Genomic DNA, 14,942 nt, shown 5'->3' with positions numbered 1-14,942 from the left:
TTTCTAAAAAGTATATTTTTTTTCAAAAAGGTTTCATAACACGCTTCGAATCCGAGACACCTGACAACACGCTGTTAAGCAGAAGCGCAGAAAGAGCATACTATTACGATTTTATATTTTATTTATTGTCTCAGTACTCGCAAACATTAAAACTAAATGTGTCCTCTGTCGGGTAACTGTAGGGTCTGCTGTATTGTTGAGGATGTTGATGGCTGGATGCACACAAGTTATTATTAGGCTGAGCTACTCAACTTTATGCCAATAATTGCCTTAGCCCCAGATGTTCCCACATTACTCCTATTATTTTCACTATTCGGATAAAATTAAAAAAACTAATATAAAAAAACATTTCGGTTGCTTGCTTGCAACTATTTTCCAAGCAAAGTGCACTTTTTTTATCATGTGTAACGTTACTGTTTAAACGGCGGATAAAGCAGCTTCATCATGGCAACTTGACAACAGCTAAGCTAAGCTAGGCTACTATTTACAGCATCCAGGTGACTTTTCAGAGTTGTTGTGCCACCGTGGTGGGCCAGTTTCTTAACGCATATTTGGCACATATTCTTCTTACCGTCGTCCAATTTAAAATGGTCCCACACAGCTGAAGTCTTCGGCATTTTGTGGGTGAAACGAGGTGAAGCGAGGTGAAGCGTGCCGTTTGCGTTCGTGCTGCTGAGTGAACGCGATGTCAGGAGCACAGGCTGAGATTGTATATATTTCCGCATTTTAACAGTGCAATTCAAAAGTATAAATATAGTATAAGAATATGGCAATTCGCCTTTATTAATAGCATACATTAAGAAAAAAAAATATTTTTTTGAAAAACAAAATACAAATATCTGAATAATGAAATTGAAACCCGAATAGTTGGCCAACGAACGAATAGTCGAATATTCGGGTACAGCACTACTGCTGTGTGCAGATTTGATTAGCTTCCCTTCTCCAATTTTCTTTCTAATCTACCCTCTTTTAGTTCCCTTTGATTGACATATTAATAATATATTGTGTTTCTGTTGAGAAATTGTATTTTTCTTAAATCCTAAAATCACCTGGAGCTGATGGGGATGTATGCCCAATTATAATCCAACCCTATAGGGTTTAGATTATAAGTGGGTAGGGAAAGGGTGTAGGGACCCGATTGGAATTGGGCCGCAATTCCAACATGGCATAAATGGCTTTGTGCATCACAGAAGAATACAATTCTTGAACGTGGGAATCAATCGTTTTTATATTTATTTTTACAAAGCCATCTAGGTAAATGTGGTATGCATTTGGTTGGACAACAATGTTAATGTATTTGATTCCCAGCGTTGTATAGACATAATTCTGCCTCCACTTTGTGAAAGAGGTGTTTATCAGAGGTGACAAGAAAGAAAGACAAACAAACAGGTGCAGTGTTAGCTGAGGCGGTGATAATGTCCTGCGTGTGTTTACTTTTCCTTAAACGTGGAAGGGTTCATTCTCTAGGATTATCGCCAAATCAGGTGGTGATGTCTTCTGTTACTGGATAGTTTCTCAGCTGTGCACTCAGTACGGATGCTGGCTGAGGTCTTGGAGCTCTAATCACATTGCCAGGCTTCTTAGATTTACACTTTGCAACAACAAGCTACTTTTATATGTCTTAGTAACAAAGTAATATAATTAGGTGTAGCGCGTACCGGAAGTGTTGTGAAGCTCTGTAATTTAAGTATAAAGCAAGGCAATTCTAGAACACCAAATGAATAAATGATAACTATTGATCCCAGATGACACTGCAGCATACTGTACATCCCCAGGTGGTTATATACCAGGCATGGGCAAACTAAGGCCCGCGGGCCATATACGGCCCGTTGGGCTTTTGAATCCGGCCCGCCGAATATTGGTACAAAATTGTCCAAATAGTAAAGACCGCATTCATTTTTGCCTTTTTTCCTGCAATACCCGGCATTTCAGTTGATCCCACTAGATGGCGCACTAGAAATAATTTACCTTTGCTGCAGTCTGGTCTATTCTCTCAGCTGGCCCCACTCGGCAACCCGGCAAGGTCGGCAAATACAAGTAACAAGCAGTAGTGCTGAGCAAAGTGACTAGAACGCGACCACACACTTCTAAAAAAACACTTATATAAAGTCAGGCAACACTAACCAGGCTTAGTGTGATTCTGTTTATTTTACCTTACTTTAATAACCATCCGTTCCCTGTTATTGACTATTGTGAAGAGGCAGATTTTTTCCTGTTGTTTTGTGTTATTGCAACTATCGGATGGAATCAATACATGGGTTAGATGTGGCCATCAGAAGTAAAATCATAACGAAAACTACGCCGGTAAAATATGTGTGAAAACGGCTTATTCCACAATATGATGGCAACAAGTAGTCAAGATAGTCTGATTAGCTTGCTATGAACATCACCTGTAGAATGGCAGAGAAACGTTCATAACAGCGTTGTGATGCAAAACAGCTTTCAGACTAAAACACATTCACTGATGGGGATGGGGGATATTTATCAGCTGCTTGTGTGTGACAGTCAGACAATGAAAACTTTACAGCGGCCGCTGCCGCGAGTTAACGGGAGAATAAACTCCGGTGCACGAGCAGCACTGCAGCAGGCAGTAATGCAGCTGAACCACATTAATAAACAATGCACCACGGCACTCTGGAGAAAGGTACAAGGCTGGAGAAGTAGTTCTTTAATTTAATCTGGCTTCGTATAATTAAAAACTACCCGACGCAGTCCTCTATTGATGTTGTTGTGAGCGGTGTTGCGGAGAAAATCAGCGACGTAAAACGCCGTGTGGGTCATGAGAAGGCACGTAAACGGTTACGTCATTACGCAAACGATGACGCAATAATTCACCTTTGAACCTAATTCACCTTTGAACCTGCATCTTTAACAATGAGTGGACCAAAGAAAAGAAAAGTCAACATTGAGTGCCGAGTGTATAATATGGAGTGGACAGCTAAATATTTTTTTACCGATCTGCTACTGGCCCGGCCCGTCTGTCAAATTTACAACTCATAGTGGCCCCCGAGCCAAAAAGTTTGCCCACCCCTGTTATATACTGTACGCTATGCAGTATGCCTACAATCTGGTGTCAACTGCAGCTGTATGGGTAAAATGGAAAAAGAGTGCAGAAGTAGAAGCATGTGAAGCTAAAGTGCCGGATGCCAGGCCTCGGAGGAATGTAGGTTAGATAGTCTCTCTGAAGTGGTTCTGATAAGGGGATGCTGCTGCTTCTTACACATTTACTGAAGAACTGCTACTGTCTTCTTGAAAGAAAGCTTTTTTTTTAAGGGTTTGGCCCATTATGTTCGTTTCAACTCAATGAGTCACCAACTTGTTTTGCACTACTTTTTATGTTTGTGCCAATCCAATTGGTGAATCATTGGTATAGAAATAAATGAAACACATGATCAAGTGTTTCCTCTCACTGTTTTGGTTAAGTGATGAAATTGAGAATTTATTGTTACCGTAATTCTTCACAGATTGAAGTTGGCTTGGTAGAAGTAGCTTCATGTTAGGGGCAACCCCTCTTGAGTCCTAGGTCCGGATGTATTACTTGACAGCGCTCAGCAGTTTTCGGGAGATGGCACTCCAGGCCTTTGATGCACAGCTCACTTCCCTTTGAACACAGAAGTAAGGTTGATGAAAGCCTAAGATAAATTGCCTCTTGAAGTTGTCCTTTTTCTTTCTTTCGGTGTGTGACGGAGGATGGCCAGGAGATAGCAGGTGTAGGGCTTTGTAGATTTCTTTTTGAGTGGAGGCAAAAATAAACAAGACTGAAGAAGAGTGCAACAGCTCAACGAACAAGTGTAGAGATAGCATGCATGGGCAGCTTTTTGAGTCGTGACGGGAAAAATGTCGATGGCCTCAGAAAGAGATAAACATGTCGTGTTTTTAAAACAAGCTCTAGGTACGAAAATGTTCCCTTGATGTGTAACAAATAATCAACTGATAAGTGAACCCCTTTGACTTGACAGTAGTTGAGTAGACGAGGATCAACAGTCTTACTCAAAAAGCTTTTGATAGGCAGCCAGTGTAAGGATTGTACTGGCGTCCCTTTGGTGAGGAAGGATGTATAGCTGTGTCTGGAGATTAAAGTTGGAGAACTCTGAGTACGCTGATAAGTGTCGACTTAAAAGGTCTTGTAGAGACAGGTCTGGCAATTATCTGTCTCCGATGAGACGGCAACCTTTCCTCTTCTTTCAACATACTGAGAAAACTATGAAGACAATTAACTACAGTTGGAATGGATGTTGAACACACACTGGTGTAGACGCATTTGTATCAGTTCTTTCTGTTATCACGTCTCCACATCTTGTATAGTTCATTCAACTTCTTTATTTGCTCATTGACATGTCATCGTTGTGTATCACACTTCTCATGTCTAAGTCATAATTAGCTGAAATGTGTATGTTTAGTTTAGATATTTAGGTATTGAAGGAGCTTATTTAAAGACCTAAAAACTATTAAATGGGCCCTATTATGCTTTTGGGGTTTTTCTGTTTCCTGTTGTGTGTTTTATAATAGGTATTTGTGCGCTTACATGGTCTGAAAGGCCAACATCACAAAGTTCTCTCCACACTCCCCCCATCTTAAATGCCACGATTGGACACCTTTGTTTTCTTCTGCGCCATAGTTACATCACTACCACTGCTTTTCTATAATGAAGGATATGTAGAGGAAGACAGTGAGTGGTCGAGCTTTAAACCAACCATCTAAAAACATTCAACCACAATTCAATCCGTTTCTACCACTACTTGCTCCACCTGATTACACCGCATCTCTGTCTGTCTTTTCATTTGTCACATGATCACCTGTCATCCAGTTAGCGTCTCTTATTAAAAAATGCAAGGGTGGATTTTGTATTTCCTTCTTTGTGCCAATAAGAGACCAACTGTACATGTTTGTGATTCATCCTAATAATTTGGAATGCCTCATGTTTACCATATTTTTTCATATATATTTTATCCTTTTTCACCTGTCCTGCGTGTGTGTGTGTGTGCATGTTGTGTGTGTGTGTTGTGTGTATGTGTAGTAACTGCTCAGATCTATGGGGTCTGGGCTCAGGCCACACGATAGAGCAGTGGGACTCTTCAGGCATGTACGGATACCCTGACCACGGCAGGTGAATATACAAACACACACACCCCCAAACACAATTAGTCACTTTACATCTTGTCATTCATTCATTCATTCATCACCTGTCTTTCTGTAATGTGCAGTATCAACACACTCACCTGTATTGCCATTTGTAATCCATTTTAATCATGGAAAGACTTTGAGACTAATCCTTTTTTAATTGCAACTCATAATACAACCTTATTATTGCTTATAGTGTAACGATGCCTCATAGATCTTGCAGACATGCATTTATTGAGCTGTATTGTATGTGGCAATATCCAAAATCTATGACATCAAACACGAGTGGCGTTCACTGACTAAGCAGTTGAACCTGCAGAATTGGTGACTTATAACATCACAACGAGTTTAATTGTGATTTCCATAAGGTTGAGTTATGGCCTGGTCACACTTCTGAGCGTATAGCTGTCCTCTCTACCAATCTTCTCAGGTCACTGGACGGGCGTCTCCAGGTGTCCCACCGCAAGGGCCTGCCCCACGTCATCTACTGCCGCCTGTGGAGATGGCCCGACCTCCACAGCCACCACGAGCTGAGGGCCATCGACTCCTGCCAGTTCGCTTTCAACCTCAAAAAGGACGAAGTGTGTGTCAACCCCTACCACTACCAGAGAGTGGAGACGCCTGGTAATGCTCCTTGAGAAGTCTGTGTCTCTGCTAGCTTGAAATATTGAAGAAAACTTGTCAGGCACCTAAAAGAGTTCCCTTATCCCAAACTTTCCTTAGTAAAATTGGTTAAAAACGACATGGCTGAAGAAGCAGAATGTTGTCTCGTGAGCACACTTCTTTAGGAAAAAAAAATGAATTTAGATATAAAATATACATTTGTGTAGCAAAATCCAATTTGCTCGGTAAGTGACCCATCCTTATCTCTCCAGTGCTGCCCCCCGTGTTGGTACCGCGCCACACGGAGATCCTGACGGAGCTTCCTCCTCTAGACGACTTCACAAACTCCATCCCCGAAAACACCAACTTCCCTGCCGGCATAGACCCTCCTAATAACTATATACCAGGTCTGTATGCAGGATTATTTTTATCCACTTCTTATACTAGCTGCCATACAAACCAACTAAATTAGAATCCAATATGTGATTAAAGGTAAGATTGCCAGCCCGAGACCTCAGTCTGTTTGCGTCGGTGTGTTGTTTTAGCTGTATTCTTATTGTTTGTTTGTTATTTTTTCTTTTTTGCAGAGACTCCTCCACCTGGCTACATCAGTGAAGATGGAGAGAACAGCGACCAACAGATGAATCAAAGTATGGAATCAGGTAGACTGAGTTGTGTGTTAGTGTACATGCTGCTTGATTTAAATCAACAAACAAAACTTTTATTTCTTTGTGCTGACAAATGTACGTCATTGCAGCAGTGAACATAAATACGACAAGCGGTAGCAGTGACAATAAACGGCACTATTTGCACGTCAAGTGTAATACAGTGTAAATGACTTTCTTCTCTCTTTATTCTCTCCCAGGTTCACCAGCAGAAATGTCACCCGGCGTCCTGTCACCTGTCAGTAATGCCATGGGTAAGACTGCTCTATATCAGTTTTCTAATGGAGTGGATGAATAGCTCTGGAAAGTCCTTTATTTGTGAGAGATTGAAGAGCCTAGCTAGTTCTAATAGAGAGGGAAATCATTGTCATATTGAAACATGATTTTAAAATCCAGAAATGGAGGCCTCAAAAAGCTATGAAAGTACAAACTAAAACAGTCTTAGTTTTTGACATGTACAAATGTCCCCTTCTCGATTCTGTTTTTCAGACCTTCAGCCGGTTACCTACAGCGAACCAGCGTTCTGGTGCTCGATAGCGTACTACGAGCTGAACCAGCGGGTGGGAGAGACGTTCCACGCCTCGCAGCCGTCTCTGACAGTCGACGGCTTCACCGACCCCTCCAACTCTGAACGCTTCTGCCTCGGGTTGCTCAGCAACGTCAACCGGAACGCAACTGTTGAAATGACAAGAAGACATATAGGTACAAACAAACGCACTTCTACACACCAACGCACTGTATCGGTAATTATATACACAGATCAGTTCATTCTAGCATTACAGCCCAGGAAACTCTTCGTAGATTATTAGCATCATAAAGCCAAGGCTTTTGGGAAATACTGTAGTACAAATATTTATTTTTAAATGATTATTTATTTGTTGTGACTATACTGCTAAATAAACATATCATCATCTGAGGTACTTATTCTTTATAATTTGTCTTTTGCGTTATATGGCAAATATATATTTTGGCTTTTTTCCAGCAATATACAAATAAATAAGAAAGAAAGTACAATAATAAAACAATACATTCAATTAATAAACACATTTGCTGTTGTATTTATTTTATTTAAAATAAATAATAATATTAATAAAAAAAACATTTAAATAAATGATCAATTTAACAGTTATTATTATAATTTAAAAAACAGTAGATACATTATTTATTGTATACAGAATTATATATTAAAAGTAATTAAAAACATTCTGCATAAATAAATAATATTTACAAGTGACATTTTCAAAAGGTTTAACAGTGAGTTAAAAAGCTGGTTAATAGAAACTATACTATCAAGTCATTTTTTTTTTATACTATCCCTTTCTTCCTGTCCCTTTTTATCTTTGCTCATCTCCCTATCCATCCCTCTGCAGGTCGAGGTGTGAGGTTGTATTACATCGGGGGGGAAGTGTTCGCAGAGTGCCTCAGCGACAGCGCCATCTTCGTCCAAAGTCCAAACTGCAACCAGCGATACGGCTGGCACCCGGCCACCGTCTGCAAGATCCCACCAGGTCTATAACATGCTGAGCGTTAATGTCCAAGGCATTTCCTTCTCCATTAACCAGTCTTTAAACACTGCATGGCCCATACCCTGTCCCCTCAGTGTTTACTTCCTGTCTGTCTTCTTCTTCTGCTGATTTCTCTGTCGTCCAGCTCTCTGACTCATTTTCACCTCCTTCCTTCTCTTGCACAGTTTTCTTGCTTTTCTTTTCTTTTCTTTACACAGGACAGTTCAGACATCATGTATCCAAAGTCTTGTGCTCTCCACAAATATCTAAATTAATATTCAAAAAGTATTCCACAGAGTTGTGCTGATGGAAGATGTGTTTTTTGACCACTGACTTTAAATTGAGTGGACTTATTTCTGCAATGGAGATGACTGCACATTGTCCCTTGATCAGAGCTCCCTTAACAACAGTCTGCTATTTGAAAAGAGGCCGATTGCTCAATTTTCTAATTGATGAATCAGAATGGAGTTTTCAAGAAGCCGTTTAATGATAGGAAGAGAAACATGGGTTATGACCTTTTATCAACGGATAACTTTTATGATAAACATTGCCTGATATTGATAGAATGAAGTCCCCAGCCCCATGATGTGACATTTTTTACAAACACACACACACACACACACACACACACACACACACACACACACACACACACACACACACACCCACACCACACACACACACACACACACACACACACACACACACACACCATGACTAATACAATCCAGTGAAGTAAGTTGAGGGTGGCATGTGATCTATAATTTCTGTATCTGTGTGTGTGTGTGTGTGTGTGTGTGTCTGTGTCTGAGAGTGTGTGAGTGTGTGTATGTGTAACATTGACCACTTCATTCTCGGCCAAATGAGCAGCCTGAACAGTATCATTAGCGAGTCACAGAACAGTACTCGAGGATCTCGAAGATGTTCAGGGGTCGGGACTCCGCAGTCTGCTGGAGAATAATCACCCATCATGCATCACACCCACACATCAAAAGGAATCGGTTGTTTGCTTTTGTTATGTTAACAGAACGTCTGAAAAACATTGTCGCAAACTGAAGATGCACAATTTGGAACTAACTGCGATTTATTTGACTGATATTGCAATTGCGATAGGATTCACGACATCGGAGAATCGATAATCTTTGTATCATTATCATTGAAAAATATATGATCATGTTGTGAATTTTAAAGAGACCTGTACCAAAACAGTCTGTCGTACACAATCTCTAGGCTGGGATATCTCTGCAGCTACACAGTACTTTATGATACATGTTAATTAAACACATATTTAGCTTTTAACACATATCATTTTTCCTGCCATCTGAATATTGCACCAGAACAATTTGTCATTTCGATAAAATGTTGCTTTATTGTGCAGTGCTTTCAAATATACATCTGACACATTTTTGAACGATTAAACCTACTACACTTTATCAGGTAATGAATCCTTGAGGTTCGTCCATAATTGTCCCACTTAGTTGTTTTTCTGTCCCTTATTTTCTTATCAAGATGGAGAAAGGTGTTGTCTCTCTGCATGCCTCCTCTAAAATAGATGCTTTATTCCTTTTGTTTGATCCTTCTCTGTTATCAGGCTGTAATCTGAAGATCTTTAACAACCAGGAGTTTGCTGCACTGCTGGCTCAGTCGGTCAATCAGGGCTTCGAGGCGGTCTACCAACTCACCAGGATGTGCACCATCAGGATGAGCTTCGTCAAGGGCTGGGGAGCAGAGTACAGGTACATGAGCTACGATCTAGAAGAAGAAGATGGACTTTTATTGATCCCCCGAGCGAGAAATTCAATTTTCCACTCTGTTTATATACATGCATTATTATACAGGTCAGGCACACACAAATATACACAGTTCTAGTCGTGCACACATGCACTTTTTGTTGTAAAAATACACAGTTATATTCACGCATGCAATTGAGAGGATCCAGAGCGGAGAGGCAGCCCGTCTAGCCGGCGTCAGTGAGCAGTTTGGGGTTCGGTGCCTTGCTCAAGGGCACCTCGACAGTGGCCCATGAGGTGAACTGGCTCCTCTCTAGTTCCAGTCCGCACTCCGTATTTTGGTCCCATCTACTCTGCATGTGTAAAATCTATTGCATTCCTCAGTTTGTAGAAATGCTGCTTGTGCTGTTATTAACATTCTAATCATGAAAGACCCATAACTCATCACATGCTGTAACAATGTGTGATTTCACTTCACCCTTATTATGTATTTCCCCCTGCAGACGCCAGACGGTCACCAGCACTCCCTGTTGGATCGAGCTGCATCTCAACGGCCCCCTCCAGTGGTTAGATAAGGTCCTGACCCAGATGGGCTCCCCGTCAGTGCGCTGCTCCAGTATGTCCTAAACGGGGGGCCAAACGAATCTGACATTTCACAACATTTGAACTGACGCACCAACATTTAGAAAAACAAGGATTACACAACGGACCTGGATGTTGGGATGATGACATCGCCAATAGTGGAACAATGATGTCACAATGGGCCCGGTCACCTTTGGCTCTGATGGATTCATGTAAGGATTACATTCCAGTAATTATGGACCTAATAATTGAAGTCTCCCTGCAATATCAAATAGACAAGAGTGATGTCATATTGGACCGTTCATATTTTTGGGATTTGACTGAGGTTCTGATCCAGAAAGAGCTTTACTGTCCCGCAGCAGCTGTTTTGGATTTTCAGCATGTGATCTTCTAGCTTCAGGGGCAGTCTGTACCACCACTAGACCACCTTACAGCTTCACTACCTAGCGACGACAGCACAACTTGGATTCAGCATTAAGACCTCTGTTTACACAACAGTAGTACTGCCACTCAAAGCTCACGTTCAACCAAAGTCCGCTCCAACACCTTACGTTTTATTCTCGGCGATCAAGCGCTTATTCCAGGGTTTTATTCTCGGTGACCAAACTTCTACTCCAGTTTTTACTCTAGAACTTCCTGCTTTTCTCCTTATCAATCCCATGTTGTCGTGATCACAGACCTTCAGCTCTGAAAGTGGTGAGGGAGCACGATGAAGTCTTTATTAGTACGACATACTCTCTTCACATGTTTAATGCACACACATTATGCACTGCAACACATACAGACACCACTCTATTTGCCCTCGTTTGACATAGCGACAGATCGTTAGCTTACGTCTGTGTGTGACTGGTCCTATTAAAGTGTGCCGTGGAGGAGATGTTTGGATCAGAGTTGAAACAGGTTGCGATTCGGCATTGATGACTGGAATGTGTAAAATAATAGGTTCCTAGGGCGTGTCCCTTCTCTCGAACTTCATACAATCTTTGAACTTAATTTCAGACGGTAATATCTACGGAGTTTGCCCCCTTCTGGTAGTTGAGGCCCAAAATGTTCTTTGTTTCCACCATGCACGCTTTTAACTTTTACAATTTTTTCATCTTGTTTATGAGAGAGAGATGTATGTTGGATTTGGAAACGAGGACAATGTCGCCCCCTGCTGTCTAAAAATGAAAAGAAATCCCTTCACTTAGGTTTCACTGATGTAGACATCGCCCGAGTCTTCCTTGGATTGATTCCATTATTTAGACGATACGAATATAAGCCCTGCAGTGTGGGATTTAAAAAATGGCCGCCCCTTTACTGTACTTGCACTGCCCCAAATTATGCACATTTGAAAGTTGCCTTTTGATGTAAAATACAGCAAGATATGCTTTGCACAGATGGGAATGTGGAAAAAAAGCCCAATTGACAATTACTAAAGATATCTTCCATATTTTAAGAATGTTCCTTTTTAAGAGTTTCCCCCCGTATATTGTTATTATTGGATTATTAAAGAGAATTCATTTCATTCTATTAAAATGTCTTGCCCCCATTTTAAAAAGCCATCTCCATGGGTATTTTAGAGTCCAAATCGTATGAGCTTTCAGTATTTGACGAGTTAGTTGTACTGCACAGCTATTATTTTCTTGACACATTCTTTAACTACTTTTTTGTATTTCATGTATTTTTTATATATGAATATATTTAAAATCTTCAAAGCTTTCTTCCCTTTTATTAGAATTCAATATTTTTTTAGAATATGCCCTCAGTTTGAAATGATCACAGCTTAATGACGAAGTATGTAGCATAGGATGTAACACGTTCACTGTATTTACCACAATGTTGTGACTGAGAGGCCCAGTCATCATCAGTACAATCCATTTTTTTCCCTGAAAACCATTCGGCTGCTAAAATGGCGAAAGTAATTGATCGATTTTGTAGTAATCGGCTGTTAGGACTGGTTAAAAGTTAGAACTGGTTAAAAAAGGTTGATTTCTTGCCTTTACTTTTTGTCTGTCCCAAATTACGACAGTGCTGTCCCAAAGACTGAATTTATGTATTTACAATTTTTCCCTTACACTGCTTATCAACTAAACCTCATCGGTAATGAAAAACACATAGCTCCAATTTTGAACTTTACCAGCTTGATCTTAATATTTAAACTGGCCAATTTCCTTTTGGGGTTGATAACAATGGTGAGTTACAAATCGATACCTTTGTTCAAAGCCATACAAACAAAAATTCAGCCTTTTTTTTGTATGGTTTTAAGCTACTATGCAGTATTATTTGCCAGCATCAAAGCTCTGACTTTGGAAGGTAAATGTGTTGAATTGATCTACTTTAGCAACACAGGACATTTCGGTACATGGTGTGAAAGCTGCTGCCAATCTCCACATGTTCATTCTCATGTTCAAAATACCATTTACGGCTGATTTTTCAACCATATCCGGATACATTAGCAGATATTTAGCATGAAAAAAGGGATTGTGAGTGTGCTTGCCCCAAAATCTTGATGCATACTGTCACAGTCCAGATTACACAACAACAGTGGTCTAAGTTCACTGCAAAGTATTGCCAATGTGCACACATTCCCATTTTTTAAATTTCATTTCTCACTACTGCAACATGTGGGAGAAATGTAGATTATAAAAACATGCTGTTGTGTATTTGATCATTCAATGACTGGAATAAGAATCCTGGTGTTTAATCGTTCCATTTGTCAGCAGCCTGCAGAAACTTTATGATGCTAGATTTGGATTTGAGATGACATCCACTCCTACAGAACATAAGCACTTGGACCAAACCGATAGATTGACACTTTTAAAAAAAGGAACACCTTTCTGCAAATGCTTCTTTAGGAAAACCGTTTTCTTCATTCATCAAGCTTATTTGTTATAGTCACTTGTAGCCAGAATGGGAGCAGCCAAATTAAATGATGTAATGTTCTGTCTGCCCTTTGCTGTCTTTTGCTGATCTGTTTTTCATTTTTTTCATTTATTCGAGATAACTGGAATTTGTACACATACAAAGACAAAACAGTGTTACCTTTAAGCTTGTCTTATCATTGCTAACCCACATGTTTGTTCTATGCAGTGACCTCAATGTTCGGAGTATGTATTCAAACAAATTCCTCTGTAATTTGTATTTTCTGATGGCTAGACACGCCGTTTTATGCATATTGCCAGGGTCCAGTAAAAGCCTTTGTATCAACTTTTTTTGTTTTCTTCAAATGCGTGCCACCCAACGTTTCACCCTAAAACAAACAAGATTTTCTCTCTTTCTGAGAGTTCTGTTTTGGAGATAAGGTTTCATTTAGACTACATCAAAGGTTCACATTCCTATTTACAGGTAACATATTGTATTTTTCTTTTCTTATTGTGATGACAATTGTGTATCCCCAAACAAGCCCCTTTCTTATGAATTTCATAACGACAATGTGGCTTTTTGGAGAAAGTGAAGTTTCTACATGTCACTGGTGATGTTATTGTAAAGTTGTACTTTTATTTGACCATACATGCTTTTTCTTTTTCTTGCTATCAACGGAGCATTTTTCCATTAGAACACAAGCCCTTAGGATTTCTGTCTTCTTCAAACACTGATGACTATCTTCATAGCTTTCCAACTATTCTACATATACAGACAACTTCTTACAGTGTACACTAATAAAGCTGTTTTAATTCAACTGAAAATGGTGTCTTGTGTTGCATTTCTGAATTGGTGTTTTGTGATGGTGAGTGAGGGCAATGTAATATCATTTACAAAGCATATCTATAACTGCAGAAGACACACACTAATTATTAGCAGTAGTGGAACATGTATTGATATATTTTACTTTCTGTTGTCAAAGTCCTTCACTGAGATAGTACCAAACTGTATAAAGTATTCATGATGCTGGAAAATGTCACCTGCATTTATTTTACTGTCATATATTGCTACTGCATTTATTAATTAATAACGGTGTTGCTGTTAGAGCACACTTTTACTCTTTTATATGCTGTGGTGTGCCTACTCAAACTTCTAACATTAAGTATGTAACGTGAAAAGCACAATATTTATATCTGTGATGCAGGCTAGGCTCATGGAGTAGAAGTAGTAGCAGAAAAAGGAAATACTCCAAATCACTAATTCATATAAATTGTAATAAAGCACAGTACTTTAATGTACTTGGATACATTTTACCACTAATGCAAGACTAGGTATGTCTGGAAATTGACATCCTTGTTTACGTTTGCTTTAATTTTTCATGGGACAATGCAAACGGGTATGAAGTAGATACATACAATAAAAACACTACATTGGATTTAAAATATCAGTTCACGTCTAAGCGTATCCTAATCTAAATGTGTTTATGTCACTGAATGTTTGGCCATATGGTAGGCTGTGTCAGATTGACCAATAGCGGGCAGGTAGAGGCGGGGCTACTCAATTAATTGGCTGAGCAGGAACCAGGAGAGAAGAAGGTGAGCGCATTTTTCGCGGGTTTTTTTAGCTGACATTTGGAGAAAATTAGCTGGGAGCCATTGCTAGAACTGTTTAGTGGCTACACCCCGAACTGTCTGCTTATGTAAATTCCTTGTTATGTTGTTCTTGTGAAGGCTACGGACTGAGGTCAACAGTAAACCTTGAAGGAACTTTTATATATAGCCTACAGTTAGTGGTGTAGTGGGGATTTTTTTAGTGGGTGGACGGGGTGGTGAGTGGACGGGAGACACTCGCGCTCATGAACTGTCAACGGGGGGGGGGGTGGGGAACTCTGT

General features: G+C 40.0%; 1 protein-coding gene and 1 pseudogene across 1 annotated transcript; both read left to right on the top strand.

Moving 5' to 3' along the window:
• LOC104965392 (opsin-5-like) overlaps window positions 1–14,942 on the top strand; it is a 157,889-nt pseudogene that overhangs the window by 38,765 nt on the left and 104,182 nt on the right.
• LOC104965393 (mothers against decapentaplegic homolog 2-like) lies at window positions 5,010–13,868 on the top strand. Its single transcript, XM_010794348.1, has 9 exons — window positions 5,010–5,107; window positions 5,552–5,745; window positions 5,997–6,131; window positions 6,312–6,386; window positions 6,590–6,643; window positions 6,879–7,091; window positions 7,760–7,897; window positions 9,486–9,630; window positions 10,128–13,868. The coding sequence occupies exons 1-9, from the start codon at window positions 5,010–5,012 to the stop codon at window positions 10,249–10,251; spliced, it is 1,176 nt and encodes a 391-aa protein (XP_010792650.1). The 3' UTR covers window positions 10,252–13,868.

Source organism: Notothenia coriiceps, unplaced genomic scaffold (assembly GCF_000735185.1).
Source record: "Notothenia coriiceps isolate Sejong01 unplaced genomic scaffold, NC01 NC01_scaffold00037244, whole genome shotgun sequence".
Classification (NCBI taxonomy): Eukaryota; Metazoa; Chordata; class Actinopteri; order Perciformes; family Nototheniidae; genus Notothenia; species Notothenia coriiceps.
Note: the sequence above shows the minus strand (reverse complement) of the source record. Positions and strands in the feature narration are given on the sequence as shown.

Bases quoted from the DNA above. Each gene is read 5' to 3' on its own strand.
- LOC104965393 (XM_010794348.1), top strand. From the start codon at position 5,010: ATGTGTAGTAACTGCTCAGATCTATGGGGTCTGGGCTCAGGCCACACG. The intron at 5,108-5,551 runs GTGAATATACAA...CAATCTTCTCAG, and splicing joins GGATACCCTGACCACGGCAG to GTCACTGGACGGGCGTCTCC. The intron at 6,644-6,878 runs GTAAGACTGCTC...TCTGTTTTTCAG, and splicing joins ACCTGTCAGTAATGCCATGG to ACCTTCAGCCGGTTACCTAC.